This window comes from Lonchura striata, chromosome 11, assembly GCF_050655825.1.
Source record: "Lonchura striata isolate lonStrDom1 chromosome 11, ASM5065582v1, whole genome shotgun sequence".
Taxonomy (NCBI): Eukaryota; Metazoa; Chordata; class Aves; order Passeriformes; family Estrildidae; genus Lonchura; species Lonchura striata.
The window spans coordinates 16,857,831-16,883,109 of NC_140713.1; the positions used below are offsets into that span (position 1 = coordinate 16,857,831).

General features: G+C 38.9%; 1 protein-coding gene across 3 annotated transcripts in view; it reads right to left on the reverse strand.

The window, feature by feature from the left end:
- Window positions 1–318: 318 nt before the first annotated feature.
- Window positions 319–25,279, reverse strand: part of PHAF1 (phagophore assembly factor 1) — a 36,707-nt gene continuing 11,746 nt past the window's right edge. Inside the window, exons 5-18 of one of the 3 annotated variants that reach the window (XR_014957906.1) lie at window positions 23,160–23,203; window positions 22,782–22,861; window positions 18,154–18,248; window positions 15,563–15,660; window positions 13,894–14,006; window positions 11,851–11,984; window positions 11,196–11,279; window positions 10,445–10,527; window positions 9,490–9,533; window positions 7,499–7,542; window positions 6,104–6,162; window positions 4,477–4,549; window positions 3,590–4,052; window positions 319–2,266 (exon numbers count right to left, since the gene is read on the reverse strand). Coding sequence is in view for 1 of the 3 variants with exons in the window: in XM_021535229.4 (XP_021390904.2) it covers window positions 3,963–4,052; window positions 4,477–4,549; window positions 6,104–6,162; window positions 7,499–7,542; window positions 9,490–9,533; window positions 10,445–10,527; window positions 11,196–11,279; window positions 11,851–11,984; window positions 13,894–14,006; window positions 15,563–15,660; window positions 18,154–18,248; window positions 22,782–22,861; window positions 23,160–23,203 (1,041 nt within the window). In the remaining 2 variants the exon portion in view is untranslated. Of the gene's footprint in view, window positions 4,053–4,476; window positions 4,550–5,206; window positions 5,396–6,103; window positions 6,163–7,498; window positions 7,543–9,489; window positions 9,534–10,444; window positions 10,528–11,195; window positions 11,280–11,850; window positions 11,985–13,893; window positions 14,007–15,562; window positions 15,661–18,153; window positions 18,249–22,781; window positions 22,862–23,159; window positions 23,204–25,279 lie in introns of all 3 variants that reach the window. The other 2 variants (XR_014957907.1, XM_021535229.4) reach the window with 2 other exon arrangements.

A 25,279-nucleotide genomic window follows, 5' to 3' on the forward strand; every position in this document is an offset into this window, starting at 1 on the left:
TAAAAATGTGGCAGTTCCTGGCAACAGAAGATTGCTTTTCCTTGTCAGGAACTGCATTTTGGGGAACAGAAGGATCTAGTATTACACAGCAGCACTTATCTATACAGCACTGCCTGGAGCCATCACAGGAACCCAGGGACTGCTTGAAGGCCTGGAGAATAGGTGAAGAAATGTCAGCTTCACCTTCTTAGAGAACGGCACAACAATCAGTTTTATTAAATGTAAACAAATGAAATACTGTGGACAGTACTGCAATTTAAGCACACACACAAACTCCTGACCTCTTTACAAAGGAAAACAGCACACATCAGAAGGAGATCATATGCACTACATGTTTTATTAAAAATGCAATTATACTTTATATCAAACAGTTTTATCATATGAAACCAAAATGGTGGATCAATGCACATGTTGCCAACATGCAGGATCTGTATCAAACCACACAGGATTATCACAAGGAACAAGGCCACCTGGCAAAATGGGATCTGAAGCCCAAATCTCTCAGTTCCTTTGGAGGGGGAGGCAGAGCTGGCCCCTTGCTCCCCCTGAGCAGCCCTTTGCCCAGAAGAGCTCTTGGTTCAGAGAAACTGCCTCATCCCAGCCTCCCTTCTTGCCACACTGCCATCCTTGCCTTGTCCCCCAGAGCTCCTCCACTCCTTCCTCTCTTCTTTCTGATTCAAACCCACATCAGTTCCCTCTACCCATGGCTGAACTTCTCATGCCAGCAAGTCCTTAAATGCTCCACAACGCTTCTCTAATGCATCAGCTCAGGAACAGCTTGGCTTGGCTTAATCCAAAAAGGAGCAGACAAACCAAAACATCTCAGACAAGAGGGTTGTGAACAGCTGCATTCACAAAGGGTGGTGAGGAAATCCATAAAAGCAGCTCCACATTCTCTCTCCTGGTGCTTCTTCACACCTGCCTCTCCCAAAAGTCAAATGCTTTGAGCTCAGCCCAGCAGCAACAGCCAAGATGCAAAATTGCCTTTAATTTTTTGTCTGTGCAGAGAATTTTTCAATATCAAGGAGCTGACCTAGAGAAGTATATAGGTTGTTAGGAGAGAACTGTTAATTACCAATACTATTTAAGCCACTAGATCTCACCAGAGCATTACAAGTGAAGCTGGGAGCCACTGTAGTTATTAAACACCATAGGTTAGCTGCTGCTCCTGTCCTAAGTCTCAGGGCTCATGCTACAGCAGCAGGCCTGACCTCACTCTTGAGTTGAAGAAATTCAACTCAATATGCTTGAGAGGAGGATATTGGTAGCATCTGCTACCAATAGCCATTACTCAAACCATCCCATCAAGGATTTATCTCCTCTTGCAACTTCTCTGCAGCCTTTATTAGAAAAGGATGGATTAAAATTAATTGAAGTTAGCATCAGGACTGCTGTCACGTTTTAGTAACAAGAATCAGCAGGCACAGCACCTCAGCTGAGAGACCATAAAACTCTGAGAGAGCACACTGAGCCGAGCAGCAGGCAGGGTCAGGGTGCACTGCAGCTCTGAGGGAGGCTGCAGGAGGAGGCTGAGAGCTCTGCCTGCCCGCACAGCCAGGGCAGGAGTGCCCTGCCCTGTGCCCTGCATTAACCTTGAGCTGCTTGGGGCAGGGAGACTCCCAGAGCTTTTCTGTGAAGTCGCTTGGGGCACATGAATGCAGTAGGAGAATTCACATTTGCAGCTTTCATTGCAGGCATTTCCTCCTTTCTGCTGTGCAATATTCCCCCTCTTCAAAGCTCAATTGATTTCCACGATCCCCAAGGGCCCACAGAAGCATAACAATCTCATTTCTGAACACAATGCAGAGTCCACGGTGCTATCGACCACAGTTTACAGACTTCTCCACTTCAGGGCAGAACCTTACAAGTATCTATCAAGTTATGTTAGTTACTGTTTCTTTGGAGAACATACTGAATTGGCTATAAAGTCACTATACACTCATCAGGTACTTCAAATACAAAGTCTGAAAACCAGTAAAATAAAAAAAAACTAATTGATAAGAAAAAAAGCAAGAACATCCATGATTTTATTACAAAAACACCCAGCAACTGTATTTAACACAAAAACAGTAACTGAGAGTCTCTTTTTATTTTTCTTTCAGTGTACATGCTCATTATTATTCCATTTAATTTACAGAAGGGCTATGTAAAATGAAATTAAAATTAGAGAGGAAACAAAAAGGAAGATTGAGGCATAGAATTTTCTTAGCAAGCAACGATCACAGGAGACAGCACAGATTGAACAGGGATTCAACAGGAGTGACACCTAGGGATAAAGGTAAACAGTAACTTTTTCCTTATCCATTAGATTCTCCATGGGGCTTTTTTGTTTGTTTTAGCAAAACAGTTGAGAGTATCACAGTATACAGGAAGACTAAATGGCAAAGAATGTCTCACACACACACACACATTTATCCCTGCTACTGGTCCAGGATCCCAAACTTCACTTAACATTCGATTTCCTATCTCTCATTCATTGATAAACTATACAGGATTACACTGTACATGGAGTTAAAATTACAAAAATGTCATATTTACAAAAATCTGTACACACATAGTAAAACTCACAAAATTGTCATCTATGTATCACAAGTTGCGACACCAAAATATTAAAAATGGGATAAAATTATACATTTCTCTTGTCCATTTTTAAAAAGGGTTCATTATTTCAAAGACAGACCACCTATTTCTCCCAAATAAGACTGGTAAGAGAACTAGAAACCTAAAGTATCCTCCTGGGATAAAATGTTGCGAGCAGCATCTCCCAACTAGAAAGAAGCCTATATCCTGTCTGCTGGGGTGGGGTGTGCAGTTAGCATATATGTACAGAAACGGTGAAACTACGAGGATGTCTTTGGCTAAACCTTTGGCATAAATTAAAATCATACATCAAAAGTTACAGAAAAGGTTATCTTGGTGATGGCAGAACTCCAGAATTTCTTTCTGAGATACCATTATATACAGCTTTCCTTTCTCTGAGGAAATAGAGTAGGAATAAAGGATTTTGGAACAGAGGTAAATGAGGCAACATTATTTCTTTGTTAAATTTTTCACTAGTATGAAAAATTGTATCAAACCTTTTCATTAAAACATAATTCAATCATAGAAATAACCCCTTCCAGAATTTTTTTCTTTCAAAATTGCATATGAAAAAAATTAGTAAACCAGCCATGACAGAAAAAAAATTGTATCAGCATATCAAGTACATATTAGTGCAGGAAGGTGGATAAATTTGATCCACTGTATAAATAAGCTTTATGCGCAGTGTACATTAAATAACCACCACACCCCACTCTCACCCAGTACACAGATGCTCCTCAGTGAAGATAAACGTTTATCAAGTAATTAAAGTGTATGTAGTGCAAATGTTACAACCAAGTATTATGCACATGCTACTTGCTTGGTTTAAAGTTACACAAAGATGTGGTGCCTGAAATCATGGACATATATACATCCTTGTCACACTTGGTACAATGTCCTAAGCCACAGAAATACCGAGGTGTTTAGATCTATATATATATACACACACGTTTTCTTAAAATGTGACCACCACATCAATACAGTAACACAAACAGACTAAAATCAATACCTGCTTCCAGATGCTCCAAGGCTCAGAAAGTTTGTGCTTCTAATTCTTGCAGTCATTACGTGCCCCTCTTCCATTTCCCCCTTCTGCCAGCTGAGAAGGAGGGACAGTCTCTTCATGTCTGCGCTGCATAGGACGAGGGCAACGGAGAGGAATAAATGACGGCACAGGCACCTAAGCTGCTTTCCTCCATCAACAGTTCCATGCCCCATGATGAAGGGTTGAGAGAATTTCCTCTCCACACCACTCCTGGGTGGAAAGGCTTATTGAAAAAAAATAAAATCATAACGTGCTTTCCATATTATAAGTGGCAGCAAATCAAGGCACGCTGTACTAATTCTGTAGCATTGAGATTAGCTGACTTTGCAGGGGATGCTCACTGGGGAAGGTCCGACGTTCTCAACTGGCTGCTGGGCCGTGTGGGGCCATACAGAGTAACAGAAGCTATGTGATTATTCTGCATCACCTGCAAAAGCACAGCAGGAAGAAGGGAAATTAAACAAAGTGCTACTAAACAGAAAATCAGAAGTATTAAAATGGTGAATACAGAAGTGATCTGCCTGAAGGAAGAAATCCCAACAACAAATGACAGCAACGAGCCCTTGGCTAGTTCCTAAACACAGTCTCTTAGATTTCCATGACACAGCCAATCATGTGACTTATCTCCTGCTAGGACAAGTTCCAGGTGACAAACTTGAAGTTTCAGCTTTAACATGCAAATGTACAATCTCAGAGAAGAGGTTGCAAAGTTCCCTCTTTCTTCCAACAGGCACTAAAATTATACCACTCCCAAACACTGGTTTTTATTGCAATAGGAAGTAAGAAGCCAGTCATAGAACAGCAGACTCATCTTCCCATGCTCAGACAAAGTAAAAGGGCTTTTTCCTAACCTCAAAGATCATTCGCTGCAGTCCAAAGCAAAAAGTTGACCCAAATGGGTTAGTGTTGTTCGGAGATGATGACCTGAACAGAAAAGAGGGGAAAAATTTTAAAATGGGTATGTGAGGATCAGGAGCATCTTAAGGAGGAAAACTACTCAGCAATATAAGGTGAATTACAGTATCTTTATCATGGCTTTCATCAAAAGAAAGTACCTCTACATTATGCACACCATTGCTCGACTCCAAGTGAGCCAAAGGAAATTCTGCTTGATGCCACAGAACCATTAATAGCACTTGGGGATAAAGTTTAAAAAAAAAAAAAAAAGCCACTAGTGACCTCTACAGGAAAACTCTCCTGCACTTAACTTGAACAGAAAGAAACCTAAGAAAACCCCCAGACACACAGAAAGAGAGAAGCACCATGTTACTACACATTATTTTTTTGCAAAATCCTTCCCTTTGTGTCTCAACCTCTACTACATGTATTTACTATATATAGTCTGGTATTTATAGTTACTATATACTATCTATTAATCAACTGGATTCAGCATGTTAAGAAGATTAACCTATATGATGCTGAAATAGAATAATCCAAGTTTTATTTAACAGTATTTTTCAAGATCTATGTAGCACTTTCTTCCAGTTATTTCTTGTATTTTTTGATTGTACATTGACAATTTCTGTTGACTGCAATGAATTTTAGATTACAGCCAAAAAAAAAAACCTAATGAATATTTACCTTTTGTCCTTTCTTGTAAACTGGTCAGTTTTTCAAATTGCATGTCTGAGCCATTTGAGATGAGCTCAGTAAAGTGCTCTCTGGTTGAACTACTCTCTACAACACAGATGGAAGAATAGAAGGGCTCTATGTCATCACTATTTCACCTTAGCTTTACTTCATTCAATGGCTTCTGCTCTAATCATCTCACTGGCATGACACAGGTGTAAAGGGGAACAAAGGGCACAATGATTAAGGAGGGGGAAAAAAAGAAAAAAAAAAACAAAGTCAAAATTATGTGAAATCTTGATAAAAATATATTAATTTATCTGAAATTGCTGTAGTATTTGCACAGTACCCGTCACTTACACTTGTCCTGAGATACAAATCTTGGTTTCACATCATAAAATGATAACTGTACAAACAGATAATGCCCATTTAAGCCAGTATCCACCTCAATGCCCACAAAACACAGCCAATTTAAGGCTATTCTATCTTCAGTCAGCCTGAAGGAACTGTAGAACCATGTATGTTCATAAAAGACAAGTTTCTTCAGACAGACTGCTGTTATGTATATTATCATATGCATATATACTGTGCTATATAATGTCATGTTATTGAAATATTTTATAAAAAGTACAAAACTCTACACTATTTGTTACTCATAAAGATACTATTTAATGCACTGTTTTCTCTGAGATCTTCTCTGGATTTTGCATTTTAAGGAATTTTGGAAATGCTTTCACTCAGCATGTCAGTTTATTTCTTCTGAGAGCAGCTATCTTGTTAGTGGCCAAAAAAACCCTGAAACTTTAACCAGCAAAGCAGTACAAAAGTAACCAGTGCTATAAACACTCCTCCTTGTTCTCTGTTGTCAACCCAGTCCTTGCCAAGCAAAATAAAGAGAGAGATTTTTACCTGTGCAGTACCACTGGCTTCTCTACAGGGTGCCCCAGTAGATCCTGAATACTGTCCCACTGCAAATACATCAATGAATGTGTGTTAAAATGAGGCAAAAGAAAACTCTTCTTTTTATCTAGGAAGTGTGCCATGCACATTTGTTAGTGACAAGCCTATTTGTCAAATAAACCTGAGGTTGTATTTACAGAAGTATTTTGTGACTGGAGCCATACTCAGTAATGTAACTATCTATTGCTAGGGCTAGTAAATTCTCTTAAGGTATATTCTCATTTTTGTCTAAAAATACATTGGAATTAGAATTATTAATATAAAAATTTCTATTTGTCTTAGGGATAAAATGTTGCTGGAAAGTCTTGAGGCATTTTAGGGGCACCTCAGAGACCAAAGCAGCTATGGGAAGCTTCAACAAAATATCCTCATACCTTTGCAGAGAGGAAAAACAGCCCCACTGCTACCTCTCCCAAAAATATTTCCTTGATTTAAGCAACAATATTGTAGAAGAGGAAAGCTGCACTATTTAATGATTGGGAATGCCCAACAGTTTTCCTCACTTGAACCAGACTCCAAGAAGCTGCAGTTTCACACACAAGACTGAAATAAGTCAAAGCACTAAAGGGAGTTAATTCAAACCAAAAAGCACAGAATGGCATCTTCCAGATTGCTGACTCCAATTTTTCTTCCCAGTATGGGACCCAAAATTCACCAAGGAAAGCCTTCATTTGGCACCCCAGGAACCAAGAGAGGAGCAGCAGCCCTGGCTGAATGTTGACTGCAGAGACAGTTTTTGAGAAGTTTTTCAACTTAATGCAGCTATCAAATATGCAGCAGCAACTGCCCAGCTGGGAAGTTCATTTAGGTGGCAAGGCTGTGGAGTCTTCAAGGAGTCTGCTGTCATCAAGAGATGTCACACTGGCAGTGACATTTTTGAGAGGCTACTCCCTAAGAAACATCCCATTACTGGTGCCCTTCAGAAGAAAGTGGAAGGGCACTAGACTCTCTTATTAAATAGTACATGTCTTCAAGAGCTATGCTCAGTACAGTAACTGAGAATTTTGTTTAGGAACATGTCTCCAGCTAACATTCAACCACCACCAGCTGTTGTTTTCCCCCATCACTTATGTCACTATTTCTACCTGCAGCTGTGTTAAAATGCAAGCCATGCCATAATGCAATAATTTAGTTTACTTGAAGAGTGCTATTACAAATGAATTCAACCACTTAACACACCAAAATATTTAAAACACAAGATACACACTAACTTTTGGCCTTCTACTATTCCACTTTAAAACAGCATGATACCACTGCTGTAATTTCTTTGAAGTGCATTGTAAAGTTGAATCATTTAGATGATTTAAGAAAATTAGGGAAACACTCAGTTCTGCACAGGCTTACCTTGCTGTACGTTGTACATGTTTCTGTCTGTGAATCAGCACTATCTATGAAACAAAAACAGAAAAGCTTTTATAGCTTAACCTTGAACAGTCCCCTAAATAATCTTTTATTTTGGCATGTTAATTCAGATAGTAGGAGACACAGGAGCTTTAGATCAGGTCATATACAAATTTATCAGCATTCACTAGCAATCAGAATTGTCAGGAACACTGACTAAATGCCAGTTAAGGTGATAAAGCCTCTCTATTTACAGCAAGTCCCAACTTTAAGAAAATAAAAGCTTAAGCTTTAATCTTAGATGGAAGAACAGCACTGGAGAATAAACTCCATCTCTTTGCACTAAGCTAGTAGGCCTAGCATGGCCACTCCAGGAGGTAACATGATGTGCCACTCATCAAGTCCAAAACACACCACTGCACTTGGAAGGACATCTGGCTAAAATTGACATTTGGAGACTCAGGAGCTGGCAGGCCTGAAATCAGTTAAAACATCACTCTTCCAAAATAACGATGGCAGAGAGCTTGGGAATCACAGCCTACTTATTAAAAAATAAAAGGACAGCATTGTATTTACAATTACAGCCTTTAAACAGAAACTGTTTGCTGGTGGTTTCAAGTACTGTCATACATATCTTACATACATATATTTGGGTACTCCTAAATACTGAAAGCATGTTCCCAAAACAGTGGGAATGGACCTAGACACTAAACATGTCAAGCAGAGCTTTCAGTCAAGTTCAAGACCATTTGCTCCTCTGTATTTTTCCCTCTCTAAACATGCTCTCTTTGTGCTGAGAGTTCAGAAGAATCAAATATGTGCAACTTGAAAGATAACTTGTCTGGCACTTAATTTATCATCTGAACGTGAAGTATAAAAAGGAACTGATAAAACTGCATCCAGCACTGCCACCAGAGGGAAGAAGATGGGCTCTTCAAAACTGTTATATCTGTTTACAACTTCTTGCATGTCCTGGACATAAGCTAGAGGCCAGAAAAGCTGGTCAGAAATGCCAATTAAACAAAAAAACAGACACATTAAGAATAAATTGATAATGATACTTGATGTAAATAAAATTAATCACAAATTAATGTTTTGAATACAATAACCTAAGGGAAAATAATTTTAGAACTGAGAATTCTCATGCTCATTCTCTTGGCTGAAGTACAAGTCAACTTTCATATAAGCCTGTATACACAAACATTGTTTTTGCAGATTTTAATCCTCCATATGCTCAAACTGCTGTGACAGCCACAGGAGGATTGCATTTCACACAGCAAAGTGCTTCCAGTAAATACCAATCAGAATGTGGAAAACATCCCTGGCCAAAACCTAGGCAGCATCTGGCATTCCCTGGATAATCCAAACACCTTCCCAGTACACATTTCTTCTTATGTTGAAGAAGTCGACTTCAATCACTGTGATCTTCAGACAGGATTTCCCTACTTTGTTGAGATTAGTTACAAGCACAGAGCTGGGAATATTTTAGTACCTTGCCAAATCAGCACTACTGATTATAGATTTATTTTTTATATATTTATTTTCAGGTGAACACAAACATACTTCATCTGTAGCACACAGAGCCAACTTATCTGGATGTTTATTTTCATTCTCAGGTAAACCAGATTATATTAAATACCAGTGGACTGGACAGATGAGCTCAGACTAACACTGTCTTACAGATTTTGAGCCTCCAGGTACAAGGTAATTGATTCCAGCAGAGCAGTAGCATTACAGGATATTGTGATGTGCAGCTAAATATTTGCATGATCCAAATAAGGGAAAAAGTAGTGTAAGTAAAATAAGAGAACTGGTACCTTGCCCTGAAGTGTCTTTTCCACTTAAATAGAAACCTAATCCCAAAACTTCTTCTCTGTCTCAATGACTGTCACTGTTAGCATCCTCTGATAATGAAGGACAGAGACAAGAACTGATCCCAGCTCCCCTTGGAGCTTTCTGTGCCCCCTGCAGCAGGACAGCAGGGAAATGCTCACCTCTCTTAATGACGAGTGGAATCTTGAATTCACAGCGATGGTAACTAGAAAGTGCAAATCAGAAAGCTATCAGAAAACAGAGATAAACTGCACAGCCACAGACTGACAGCTCTTAATAATCCCTTTCATGAAAAGTCATAGTAATAAAATGAAAATGAGAATGAATCTATTATAGCAGATTAAGTTCTCTGCTAGATTTTCTACATCAAAAAAGACAGCAGGCTGGGAATGTCCCAATAAAATTCTTTAGAGGATACAAGAAGTCCTTCAGCACAAATTACTCTATTGTTACACAGAATGGATGGCGAAATATTTAGCTATGAAACAGTTATCTATGATAGCAGATTAGGTTCTCAGATTTTCTGTATCAAAAAAGGCAGCAGCCTGGGAATGTCATAATACAATTTATTAGATGACACAGAAGTCCTTCAGCACAAATTACTCTATTGTTACACAGAGTCATGGAGAAACATTTAGCTAGGAAACAGCACTACAGATTTCTGTCACTAACTGCTTCAACCAGCCATCCAATCACTAACTCATACTCCTCCTGTAAAGAGTTTACACTTAGAAAGTATTGAAAACATATTCAGAAGATGAGATTTTTTTAATCACTAACTGAAATCACGTTAGGAAGAAAACAGCAATGTAGCTACCAGAAAATGGGCAATCTTGCTAATACAAGTTTGCCTCTATCAAGAGTTTGCACATCACACCTGGCCCAAGAACTACCTCACCTCATTCACTGCTTTAAACATACTTGCCAGTGTATATAAAGGCATTTAAGAGTCAAAGAAAATACTACTAAAAACGTTACTAATGATGCCTGCAACCTCCACAGGTTACTAGATACACCAAAGAGACTTATGAAAAAATACTGTAATTCTATAAAAAGAAGGTAAGATTTCCTTTTTGTTTTAATGTACTCTTTAATAGATGAGTTCTGTACACTCACATGTTAAAGTTGTAATGACCAGGATAATTTGTATGCAGGACAAATTTCTTCACCTTGTGAGTGTTTGCATCAAAGAGAATATCCTGTTTAAGACAAAAAGCACAGATAAAGCAATTTGGGTAGGAAGGAGGCATTCCCTAAACTAACCTGAGATTACTTAAAATAGCCCCTGTGTAGAGTGACATACATTTATCTCACTGAAACTGAATCAAATAATGAAAAGTAGTATTTGAAAATAAGACTAACTGTAAATTCAATAACACATTTCCTCCAGCACTCAATCACAACTGCAGCTTCATTTGCTAATGTTGGCAAGTTTTCTCAGGAGGTCCTGGTTTTCTGCATATTATTTACAGTAATGTAAACTACAGCAAAGCAGCTGCAAGAAGGAGCACAAAGATTTAACTACACACCACAGCTCAGTAAGCTTTCACAACTGATGCTGTGGCACACATCTCAGGAATAAGAACTAGTTACCTATGCATCAGGTACTACAGAAAAAGGAGTAAAATCTAAGAGACTGCCAAAGTGCAAAGAGCCCTCCATCCACTGGTGGAGATAAAATGCTGCTGATTAAATCTGTGAGTGTTAAAGGGAAATCAAGTGTAACTGTTCATATCCAGAGATTCCTAAGGCAGCAATCAAGAGTTTTGCAGCCTCTCATTTCCCACAGCGTTTAGCCTCCTGAAAGGATTGCCGTGTAACTCAATCAGAAGTTTACTTGAATTGTTTAGGGAAGCTTTCGACTCACCACTCCAAGTGTGAAATAATTGAAGAAGTAGTCATTGCACTTTGATGGGACCTGCTTATGGGGTGAGGGCGAATGGATTTTCATCTGCAAGAAATACACTTTTTAGATGCATTCAATAATGCTTAAAGATGAATGCCTTTAATAACAATTCTACATTCAAACAAATTGCTATAACCTTATTTGAAGCCTTTGTTCAACTAAGGAAGATACTGTGCTTCATGACAGGACCATCAGCTGCTTGCAGCAGCACAGTGACACATCAGCTTTTTCAGTTATCATAATTAAAAGGTTTACTTACATTATGCTGTGTGAAAACATTAGGAAAAGATCAAAGCATATGCTGAAGTTATTTTACATATACTAGAAGTGAAAAAAAATAGGCAGCACACACTTGCTAAGGCCCATCTAGGATACAAAAGCACTCCCCTTTGTAACAATTCTTAAACCAGTTAGCATCACACAATTTGATTTTTAAAATAAATTTAAACAGATTTGCATCAATTTAGATTTTGGAAAAGCTTCTTAAAACCTACTACATAATGGTTCAGCCTCGTCTATTATGTCAAGTAGTATGTTGAGCCCTTGCCAACCACAAGCACTATGATGAGACTGAGATACCAATGAACAAAGTCTGTGCCTGAATGAATTCCCTCACCTTGTCTTCAGACTTGTAGAAGACTTTGTGTGGAGAGCCCAAGGTGCTGAGCACATCCTGGCAGGAATCACCGAAGTACACGCAGCGCTCAAATACCCGCATCTTGGCATCAGCTAAAACACCTGGGCCACAGCCTGAGGGATGGAAAACAACTCTACATGCATCCTTCCTGATCACAGAATACACCAGCAATCAACACCAAAAGGTTAGCATTCCTCTATTTATCACAAACCCAACAGCTGCATTCTTCAGACAACAGTGCCAAACTAAATTTAACCACTTACTTTGCAACAGTGTAAACACTTCTTATCAGAGAGGTGCATGCACTGATTGTTGCATGGTTCCCCATTTCCACCTCCAGTTTCAGCCATACTACCTTCACTGCCCTGCCATTTACATGGACATGACTTGGTTTCCCAGCCCATGTCAATTTGATCAGCTGGCTATTAGCAGTAAAACATATTTAGAGCACATCAAGTGAAATCCCTCATCCACATTAACTGCATCACAAAACACACATTCTTTACTCAAGATTCCCATAACTTACTAAATCAATAGCAAGTACATCCCTGTGCAAACAACATTAAATCAGATCTTATTGAACAGCCATTACACAGATGAATTGCTGACATGTTACCAGATGTTAGGAAATGGAAAGATGTTGCAGTTTGTGAGACCACTTGCTTTCAGGAATGCAGCATCTTACATTTACAAGAATGCAAGTACACATTTGCAGCAGTTACGGCAAAACACAGGATGTGCTCTAAATACACACTTAGCTTTCCTCATTATGCATTATTTATGTAGCTAGTTACCCACTAAAATAAATCAGAAAAATCCAATTTGGTCATCCTTGATTTCTTAAGCAGCAGTAACTTCATATTAATCACAGGCAGAGAAACTTGAGCCAGAACAGATGTGTAATGTTTTGTAAGAGTTTCTACAAACTTTGCAAGATAGAAACAACACATGTCCAGATTGCCTCTCTGCAAGTTTGTCTGAACAAAGATATTTTAATAATTATTTTACTCATTGACAAGTGCAGGCATATACATTTTTAACAAAACTTGACACTAAGTGTCCAGTTTCTCAAAATAATTTACGTAATTATGATGCTTTAGCCAACTCCTTCCCCAGTACATAAGGATATATGTTCTCTGCACTAGACAGCTCTACCTTATATTCCTGTGTAATAAGGGAAGCAAAGTAGGTTGAAAATATCTGCTCTATTTTTAGTCAAAATTTTTTGTCATCTATAATTTCCTTTTTTTCAACTTTTCCATATTGTGAATGTATTCCAAATGTTTCCTCAATACACACAGAGCTAGCAATCAGAACGGGTGAAGAGCTGAGCCTCCTAATGAAAATTGTTAAATATAGTTTTTCTTAAAAACATTGTCAAGTCTCAAGTTATGGTAACTGAACAAGACTCCTTTGCAGCTGTTACAACTTGCCCTAATTTCTAAGCACCCTCCTATCTCTGCAAGCACATCAAGAGAGACTCATCAGCCTCTCTTCACTTTCACCACTGTCTCCTATGTAAATGAAAACAGAACTGAATTGGAAATGCAGTTTAATGCTGCAGCATTAATATAGTTACTTGCTAGCATTTTTAAAAGCTTTCCAGATTTAATCACAAAAATATCAACACCCTACCCTGGAATGTCAGAAAATGCACAAATACAAAAGGTTTCTTGGTTTGTCATGGGTTTTTTTAGTGATGTACTGAGAACAGTGATCTGTTTTCTTCTACATGTGTCTGGAGACAAGTTCCATTTCTGCAAACATGTTCTAAGGACTTGGAACATGTGAGGGCTCCAGTTCTTAGCAATTTCTCCAGGGCTGGAAAAACTCAGCATTGGGCAGGCTCATCTCCAAAAGGATTTAACTGGGTTTTGTTTCCAATAATTCAAAATAAGGTGGACAGAACACTTTGAAATCACTTACTAGATCAGCACAAACAACCTGTGCTTCATTTACACAGGTTTGCCCTTCTTTCCCTGAGAGGAACAACCAGTGCAATGTCCTGAGTGTCTCCAGTACCTGCAGTGAGTAGGCGAAGCCGTAAACCTGAGGGTCCAGTTCCATCTCGCAGAACATCGACATTCTCAGCATACACATTCCCAAGGAAACAGCTGAGAGGCATCAAGGGAGCCCTGAAACCAAGCACACAAAATGTGCAGAGGATTTGCCTCTCCTTCAAATTTTCCTGTAACAAGCTGGTACCAGTTCACTGGAACAGAGCATATTAATTTTGACAAAGCTGCATGTAACTGAGACTGAAGATTAAAAATGGTATTGAACAGGATCAGAAGGTGAAGGGAAAAAGGAAGAGGAACAAGACAGCACTCAAATGTAAGATCTTTACCATTAATGAAAAAACCAGCAAGTTCCAAAGACTCCAGGAATTAAATAATTATAGAAACTGTACCTAACCTTTGGATATCACCAAAGAGGAAATGTCAGCTCAGATTTCTCTCAGGGAAAATGAAGTTGTGGAGTTTTTAGAGCTAATTAAATCCTTGAACTAGGCATATCACCCAAATGCTGCAAAAGACCTTTCTCTGTGATGCACCCACTGCTCTTGGAAAGGTACTTCATAACCCAGAACATGAAATCAGTTTGCGCAGGTACACCAAAGGCAACTGTGCTGCTTTACTGGGAAAGTTCTCAATTTAATTCAACACCAGCATTATTTTAGAAAATAGTAACAGTCCCGTGTGAGGTATTTTTAATGGAAAGGCATATTTTCTGTGTATCAGCTTGTATATGCTCCCTAAAATTTCCTTTTCTTATGTTCCTCCTCTGGGTGCATGACAAGCTAAAAGCTGGGCTTTGAGCTCTCACACACACAACAGAGCCCCATCCAACAATCAGTGCTTTCACTAAAGCTCACCATGTCACAGATGGGCACAGACAACAGCACTTTTCTCAAGAGCACTTATTTCTAATTAGGAGACAATGTCTGCATAAACCAGACTCCCTCCCTTCTGAGCAGCAATCCAAGGATGTGTGTATCTCCTGGCCTAAAAACTCAACTGTCTCTGCAAAAAATACCATCTTATCAGCTTGGTTAGTTCTAAGATTAGACATCTCAGAATCTTAGAATGATTGGGTTGGAATTCCCAAATTCCAGCCCCTCTGCCATGGGCAGAGACTCCTTCCACTAGGCCAGGTTGCTCAAAAGCCCCATCCAGCCTGGCTTTTAAGATAGTAAGTTCAGTCAGGTATCTGCAAATACATTGAACACATGGCAGATTATGCATATGGCATATTTTATTAGTTTTGTTTAGCAGAAGAGTTTGAGACCCTTGATAGGGCCCTGCCATGACATACATATTATCAATATCCTACAACCTTACAGACTGCCTACATCAAGTTTGATTTGCTTAGGAAAAGGTCATCAGCACAAACAAAATCTATAGGAAGAATAGCCTAAAAACGTGTTACTAAATTCACAGTGTTCCCTACTTTAATTCATTTTCAGGTCAATTGAACTTGCCTACTACAGCTGAACCAAGCTCATTTTACAGCAACATAAATCAAACCAACATTTGATTGTAAGGTCTGAGGACAACACCTACAGAAATCTGGTATCTCAAGGTGTTCTGCACATTACCAAATTAATCGAAGACCCAAACTGAACTAAAAAACATACTATTCTATTTAGGAATAAATAAGTGATGGAAAGAGCAGGAGCAGCTGTACATACTTGGTATCCTGCAGACTGTTGCCATTGTAGATGTACATGCGTTTCACAGTCGCGCCGTGCGGAATTTGCAGAGAGGCCAGACCATGGGCAAAGTTAGGCTGGGGAAAACACAAAATAATTCTTGTTACACACAGCAGACACTTCAACTTAAGGTCAGAAATTGCTTTAGAGATGCTGTATATGCTTACCAATTCAAGCAAGTCTCCAGCAAAAGACAAGGGGGCAAAATAACAGAAAACCCAACTTTCTGGAAGGTATTTCTTTATATTCCACCACTTTAGAATTCCTGAGCTGGGGTGAAACACTCAGCATGTTTATTCATCAAAAGATGCCATTAGTCTGACAATTAGCCTCTGTGTGTACTGAGAATTTGTTTTTCCTTGGTTTGATCACTGGCAGCTAGCAACTTCCAAGTATTTGTACTGATACACTATATTTGAGGTCTAAAAAATCATCTGTCTTAAAGGAAAACTTCCCTTTTTTGTCTCCCACTGCATTAATTTCAGCCTTTTAACATTTTTGCTGGTTTCCAAGATGCCTTATCTGATGAACAGAAACTTGTTCATTAAATAGATTTTCTGCTCTCCTTATCACCACACTCTTACACATACTGTTTTGACAGGGATTTGAGTGCTCTCATCAAATAGAAAGCACGTTAAGGAAGTCAGATTGACTCTCACTGCACTAGAAGGAATTTCTTTCAATTCTGAATGTGACAGGACATTCAAGACCAGTAACATACTTTGCTGTCACCAGACAGAAAAAACCCTATCTTTGTCACAAGCAGTCAACAAAGACAAGATGTACAATATGCAAACTACTACCTGGTCTGCTTTAGCAGGGCGTCACATAAGGTAAACACACATACACAAAAAATTCTTTGGAAAAAAATTAACCTAGAACAATAACTTTCACTGCTGTAGATATTAAGAAAGGAACTTCTATTATTTAGCAAATGTCCCAATTTCAATTCTCATCCTGAATTTGCCCAGAACATTAATACCTTTTGCTTCTTAAAGACGACAGACTTCAGATTACTGAAGAGAGAAAAGGTTTTCATGCTCTCCTCACTTGCAGCTTGTTTCCAGCTATACAATAAACTTAAGTTTATTATTGTATTATTTATAAATAAGTTTTCTTCATAGTTTTTCCATTTCCATAAGTAGAAGATTACACTGCTTTGCTAAGTAGCTTAGCATTCCTATATGATCTTTCCTAAACTTGACAGATTTTGACAGCTTCAAATTTTACTCCCCTCTGCAATTTTCTAATGCTCCTGTCTAAAAATTTCCACAAAGACTTGTCTTCCCTGTGGACTGTTTCATACTATTCTGTTTTCAAAACAATCCTACTTCTATCTGTTCCTGGGGAGACTTTGGCATTACACTCTTCACAAAGAAGATTTTACTAACCTTACTAGTGCAACTGAATGAGACAGAGAATGCAAAATTACTTTCTCCACAGTTCTATCAATTTGATTTTAACATCTTTTAGGTAGTCCTGCAAGGAGCAGGGAGGTGGTCTCAATGATGCCCCTACAGGTTCCTTCCAACTTGAGATATTTTATGATCATTTCAAATCTTTGGTGAAACTATTTACTTCCTCAGTAGTTTGGCTATTTCATTCATCAATGCCCTGGGAACTCTTGCATGAAAAGAAACTACTCTTTCTTGGGGCATTCTTTTTGTTTGCCTTATTAGGTTTCTATTCACCTTCCAATCTGAAACCCAACTGACCTTCATTACTGCTGAACAATAACTTCCCCTGGTTACCCCGTGACATGTCAGCCACAACCACTAAAGCACTAAGCTGTGAAAAAGAACATGTGTCATCATGTTGGTTGATTTCTTCTTTGTTTTGTCTCTTTATACGCTCCTTTATTTTAATGCTTTTTAACTGGTAAATACAGATTATCTCTCACAACTGAGAGCATTTCCATCTTCACACAAAACAAGTTATACATACATTATCCTTAGTACAGAAGGAAACCACAGAGGACCTGATCTTGTTTCCACTTTAGACGGGAATTTCCAAAGACTTCAGAGAATGCAGTAATGCATTTAATTATTCAGCAACTCGTCCAAACATTTGGTGAATATGCAAACAGGCATTATGAATAAAACTCATTCATTTGGCTTGCTAGAAGCACTCATATGAAGGCACTCATCTGAAGTGAAGGACACTTCAGATGAAAATGTAGTTTATGAAGTCTATCCTACTTTAGTTGCATAATCACTTCAATGAGATTCAAAAATATCTGATAAAAGAACAGCCTCCCAGTAGATTGCTTAATATTTATGTATTTGCATAGACAGCACTCATATTTTTAGAATACTCCTTTCACCAACAGAATTGCTAGTCCCAGTTCATGATGCAAGCAAAACCCCTAATCACACGCCTTTTGTCAACAGGAAGTAAATTTTTAACTTTGAGATGGTTACATAGCATTAATAAGAACACAGAGGAGTTCAATTCCTTCCAAATTATTGGTTTCTTTTGCTTGCAAAAGACAGCAAGACACAATGTAGGTGATACTTTGCAAGTACCATAGAGGCAAAAAGACCATCCATTAACTAAGAATGATTGCTGACCTCATACTTTGGAGTTTCAGTCCAGGAGTCTAACTGAAAAGAAAACGACAGTCCTCTGAAATTGAGGTGAAAGAGTTGCTCAGCTGAGTTATACACTGAAAGGGAAAAGAAAATAGAAATAGAGTTACCAAAATAATATAAGAATTCTCCAGTTCATATCTGACAGCACCTTCACCACCTCAATGAATTTGTTACATCTCAGAATGCAGGAGGAACACAATTACACTGGACTGTAACAGCTTTGCTTTTAATTCCATGCAGTAAAAATACAGCAATAGGAGAAACCATAGATTCATTACAGTTGCCTCTGCAAGCCTGCAGGCACTACCCTATCCCTAACAATACAATTATACAACATGACACAATCAATTATACCTTAATATCTCTAAAGTAGTTTAAATAGCCACGTTTGGTACAAAACAATTCTGTGCTTCGTTATGTAAAACATTGTACAATATTAACCAGAAATCTTTGAGAGATGTGCACAGAACATTGAAAATTCCCTCTTTCACACATGGTCAGTTCAAAGGAGAGCTCATCCTGTGACCTGCACTTCCACCTCTCCTCCCAAGAGCAGCTGACATGCCCCAGTCAGCTCCGTGCACTCCCGGCTAACACTGACACGGCACAGGAGGAAATGCTTCAGACACACAGGTCCTAGGCCATTTACAATGATAATTAAAAATAGCATCACCAGAAACAGCAGCCAACCAGTCAGCTCCCACAAAGAGCACTAATAAATTAGAGCAGGCACAGACTTCCAGCTGTCACCACATCACGAGATGTCCTGATTCATTGCAATCAATTGCACAACATCAACTACAAAAACAATAAATGTCATCCCAGTGCTTACTCTAGCAAGACATACTGTTTTCTGAGACTGTGGAAAGATTAAAAAACAATCCCAAAAGACTGAGAGCTTGGGAACTGTTTTGGGATTGATTTTACAAATTTCCACCTGTGCCCAGTAGCCACTGGAGGAACAGAGTGTTCTAGTAACACACAGGAGCTGACAGCTTGAAAACACCAGAGGCTTAAAACAATAAAGAAACCCTCTAACAAGAGAAGCTGCTTTCTTCCACTTTACCAAAGGAATACCAAAGGCTCAATATTCTCTTTTTTCTTATGATGTTATATTTAAAATGGCATAGCATAGAGAGAAAATGCATATAAAGAAATATTTTATTCTCTCCCTCCCACAGTGTCTCTCAAATGTTCAACTTGAAAGACATATCACAAGCTATCTGGACAATGTGAGGCCACCCAGGATAGAAAAATAATAGTTGAGCAATAAGCATTAAACTTTCAAAAGTTATCATTTGCCTTTTCTACAGAATTTAACAGCTAAGAGTCTTTTCCATGCTTGTCACTGAAAGAAGAACATGTGGAGAGAGGGAAATGTTTTGATCGGCAGGAAAATTATACAAATCTCTCTCATGTGATAAATTATGATACATCTTTTCCAAAGCCCACAGCCAGCTGGAGAACGATTTTTCCCCTAGTCATGCCAAGTGTGATATCTGATTATACAAATTGCATCAGTTCCCATCCCCTGCAATGTTTGTTGATGCTTAGGTTTAAAGGGCAAGGAATTTTTTATTCTCGGGAAGTTCTCTCATGAGAACTAGATAAAACCATAGATCTATAAAACCATAGATTACAACCACATGACTGAACAAGGTAAAAGGATTTTTTGTATTATTAATTTTTTTTATCACACAGGTACCCTGCTAATTCCAGTCAAAATTGCTGATAGAAGCAAAAAGATTGCTTATTTGCTGCTGCACTCTAAGTGGGGAAAAGGGAGGAGGTTTGCCTTCCAGTAGGCAGCAGAGTGTGACCAGCTGGGAAATATTTCTGTAGAGCTGACAGCACAAAGCCACCAACACCAGTAAGGCTGCAAAATGGACACAGCTTTAGTAAAAGCAGAGGCAGATCCAAAAGTCAATTCTTAGTGGTATCAAGCACAAGACTTTTTTGCTACCTTAGGAGACAGTGAAGTCCGAGAGTCAGAGAGCCAGAGCCCAGCAACCCCTCCATCCCTGCAAGGCCACTCTGCTAGGTGGGAAGGAGGACTTTTTCTTCTACCTTATGACTCGAGTTCAAGCCCACAGCCCTGATCCTTGCTGAATGACACTTTGGCACAAATTCACATTCATGAGGACTCAGGACAGGATGTGGTCTCAATAGAGCCACTGGCAAAAGCAAGCCCTTCCCAGAAGGAGGTCAGGTCAGAGAATCATGGAAATGTGGGATAAAAATCTTGGCTTTGATGAAGCTATTGACCTCCAAAGTGGTTGTATTTCAATAAGCCCCATGACAAAGGTACTGCAATGTTTCAAACTAACATTAGCCAAAAAGTAATGAAGCGGATTTATTTTTCTGATGACTCTTCTTTTTTAAAACCATTGACCTGGCAAAACCAAAAATGCTCACTGAAGTTTGGTTTCAACACAAAACTGTTGCTAACCTTTTGAAATTTATTTTGAAACTAGCACTGCATCCTGTTGCAGGAAAGTTCTGCTGCAACCACCTTGGTTATAAGTGAAAGACAACATTTTGAGTGAAATTCTAGAGGAGGTTAGTTAACAGAGATAAAAAAAATACAATTTGAAGTGCTTGCATTGGGGGTTTGGAGGAGTGTTAGCACAGAGAAGTAAAGGGATGGTTCTGTTCCTTTCATTCATGAAACCTAGCACTTGGTGCTTTGGTCACATTAAAAGGAAGGTTTCTCCTCCCACCCCAGTCCAATTTATGTGGGACATGAAAACACCATCACCATCCCTCCCTCATACTGAAAACCATTCTGCTTCTTCACCTTTTCTGTTTCAGAAAACACAAAGGATAAAAAGAGTTATCAAAAACTTGTGTTGGATAATACAGTTCAAACTGTGTGTGACAGGCAACATAACACAAAGCATTTACTTCTGCTAAGCAGGCTGGTAATGGCAGAAGTATTTTTCCAGTGAGGAAACTTGAATAAGCAAATGCATTAGTGAAATGGTAATAGAGGCCAGCATTTTAATAAATATATTTTCTTATCTACTTGTCACTAGATGAAAAGATATTATGAAAAACTATCACCAGATGAAGCAAGTGTGCAAGTCTTCTTAATTGAATATGACAGATGCACAAGATCTGCAAACTCAGCACAAGGACACGTGGTGCCAAACAATTTTTTTAAGTGCTTGTATATGATTTTATGCAGTAATAAAATATGCTATCACTACCACAGGTAATGCTTATGTCTAGATATGTACTTTTACAGTTCATAATACCACAATTTCGGAAGTGCTCCACTTCTACATATTTGCAAATAAACCATCATCACAGAACAAATAAAAATTATAAGCCACCCAGGACATGGAACCACTTTTACCCTTATTTCTACTGTTTCTTGTACATACCATTTCCACAATAGATCTAACCATAGATCTCAGAGCTTCTGTCTAAGAGGAACTGTTAATGTCAGGACCAAAATTTAGAAAGGTTAATTCTGGTCCTTGGAGTATTACAGCTAGAAATGTTCCAAGCTTCATTTATGTCAATCTGATATTCATCCACTACTGCAGATTTTTATGCAATAATACTGCTCTACCCACATGACCCTCCCCAGTTAATAAATCCCATTCTGTAATATGCAAGAGATTGCCTGCAGAGAGCAGAGACAAAGGCTGGATATGCAATTACCATCTATCACAAAGAACATTTGCCTGTTTGGGATCAGCCTGACTACTGCAAATGGACTGGCTTAAGCTAAAAATAGAAAATGAGGCTCTGAAAATGGTATCTTGACTATATGGAGGTAAAGTTCTTCCTTGTTGTGCCAGTCAACTTCTTCAAAGTTCCCGAGCAGTTTAATTATAAAGTTCAAAAGTTTCTCTCCCCCTGCTTATTTTCATAGCCTAACAACCCCCTGAAATACACTCTTCGTTTTCATACATAAACAAGGAGCTTAAAGATACTCTTTTTCCTGCTGCAGGGATGGTGAACAGCCAAGTGGCTGTGCAAGTCAGAGTGGGTTCAGCCAGGTTAAACAAACTCGTCCTGCTTCTGCTCATGCTGCACATAGAGTGACTGCACACCTCCCCAGTGCCCCAGCAGAGCAGGGGGCTCAGGGAGGTGTGAGCCAGTCACACACAGCTCAGCTTTGCTCCTGCCTAGAAGGGCATTACCACATTCACAGAGCATGGAGACTGAGCAAACAGCCCTGGCTGATTCTGCACAGGGAGCAGCTCAAATGTCTGTGCTCATGGTATACACAATCCCTAAGGATGCTGGAGAGCTGGCCATGCACAAGGACATGTAACAACAACAGCATCAACAACAAAGATCACAGTTTTCTGGTACTGGCAGTTCAAAACAGATCATTAATGACATCTGAATACACCACTCTGTGCCAGTGACTCTCTGCCTCACCATTTCACTTTTTAAAAAGAGTCACAACTGAACTGACAATACATTTTACATGATTTCCCAGCTGTAAGAATATGACCATTCTGGAATACAGCTCCAGATCATATGACAACAGAACTGCCTACACATTGCTCTAGGCAGACATACTGGAAAGGCTTCCTAGAAAGAAGTCTGTCAGGCTAGGTGTGCTTCTCAGAAATTTTTTGGCTTACCTCCTGGATGTGTTGCTCCAAATGACTGATCAATTTGTTCTATGGTTGGAGCAATTGCCTGAGAGTTAAAATGGACACCACTGAAAAAGAAAACAAAATTAATCTGCCTGAAGGAAACCAAACTGATGCAACAAGCCATTTACTAATGGCAATACCACAAAAATTGTAAGAAGTCTCCAAGACAGAAGAGTAAATTGGTAATTTAACTGAATGCCATGTTCAAGAAAGGATGATTATGCACACTCCTTTATGACAGTTATTTTTTTATTTTTAAAATGAATAATTGAAAAAAATTAATTCAGGATTAAAAAAAAAAATATATAGTAAAACCAGTCACTCTAACCAAGAGGAAATCATGGCAGGTGTTAAACCACTTACCAATATTTTAACTTCACCTTAGTCAAGTCATAAACTTCAATCACCTGAAACACAGGAAACAGAAACATTGCCATAGTTCAGATACTTGCAAATCATTACAGAGGTAAATCCTTGTCAAAAGGCAAGACTAGCTAGTGCTGCTTGCTCCCCTTCTTACAGAACTCTGCCAAGATAAACCACAGTGTCAGAGACCAAACTTCAAAAACTATTTCAGATGTGCAGTTGTTGAATCAAGGACTGAACAACTCTGGGTTCAGGAGAGAACCCCCATATTCCATGTCTATTATCGGTATTGTCTGCAGGAAGCAATACTATCACTGACACATCAGCATCTTGATTTCTACAAAGTTTACTCAAACAAATTCAAAGGAAAGCAACAGCAAGGATTAGCTAATTAGGGAATCTTCTGATGAATGTCAATGGGCCATTCCTTGGGTTGCTCCTATTACCCTGAAGAATGCCTGTGCAGGGCACAAGGTCTTTACACTGACTGCACTGCTGTAACTTTCCAGCTCTTCTAAAGTAAAAGATGAACACAGCAAGGCTTAGCAGTAATATCCCATTTCAATTATACTTAAGATATTTTGCAACCTTGCCAAGCATTACAAAAAAAAATCAGAAGAACAGCCCATGAAGAATCGGGGCAAGCAGTAATATCCAGTTCTGATATTCAGTAAACGCTTTAAACCTTACTGAAGATTCCAAGGAGATTTCCTCTCTGCAGAAAACATTAGATACAGATCCTTTGTTCTGAATACATTACTGCAAGCATGCATCTGAGACTGGTGTCATACGATTTTTATGACTGCCACTGGATTTTGAGGCTATACTGGGCTTTAAGTAGATGATTTTTGGCAAGTAGCCATGGAAAAACACAAGCTTCTTCCAACTTCTTCCACCTTACATACGTGTTCCTGTGTCAGCAGGAAAAGAAAACACATACAGCTCATAACTGCCATAAAGCAAAGGTAAACCACATTTTTTGTTTTGTATAATCCTCCAACAAATTACTGGCACATTCTGGCAGGACACACTCTTCAGCAAGAGAATAAAGCAGAATTTCCCAGGCAGCTTGCTACCAAGTGTGGCTTTAAAACCTAAAAATATCACCAGCTGAGAAGGAAGTCTTGGTTTTGGGAGATGCCCAGCAAATAGCCCTAAATAAAACAACTTGCCATGTTTAAACCACTACCGCTGTATATATTTAGAAAAAGAAAATCAACATTTAATGGCATTTCAAAATATAAGCAACAAGTAGGGCACAAAGCAAGTAACAAATTAACATTTTGGCAGAACCAACAAGACAACAAACATTCTTCTTACTAAAGTACACTTGGAATTATGCTTCTTGGAAAAACCTAGTTATCTAGTATTTTAATTCAAGTGCAGTAGATGTGTCCAGATTTCCTTTACTGTTAAAGCCTATTAAAAAACAAAGACTACTTTTATGAAAAGCTAGGACTGATTTTATTTTTTTTTAGTGCTCTTGCACATCTTTTCCCTCCACAAAATTTTTTTCTGAAAATAGAGAGAACCAGCCCCACCCCAGATCTTGTTTTGCAGCCACTGCTGTGTGCCCTAGGCACCCTCCTAAAGTTCTACCAAAACTACATGGTGCAAGACAAAAGGATGAGCTGAAGCACCAGGAGCAGTGCACAAAGAATTGCAGTGGCACAAATGTGGTTCCCCCCAAGAGAAACACCCCAACAGCAGCCAGCAGGCACCAGCTTGCCAAAAAGCCTCTTCCCAAGACTCAAACAGACCAACTCAGGTCAACATTTCACCAACAGCAGGGGAATAAACGAGTAAAACTTAGCAAAAATTAATGGCAGTCAAAGGATCTCATAAGTCATGAATGTCATAATGAAGAACAGGCCAGAGCACTTGAGAAAAAATTATTTTCTAAATTACAGCAGCCACACTGACAAAAGGATCAGTGTGATTCTATGTGCAAAGAACAAACTGAGAAGACCAAGGACTGTTCAGTGATGGGTTTACTACAAAGTCAGAAGACAGTTGCTATAAATGAGTAAAAGCTGATGTTACTTCACACTCACTGTGAGTGTGAGGAACTCACTATGAAGACTTATGGAAATGTTCAGATGTCTATTACCAGCAAT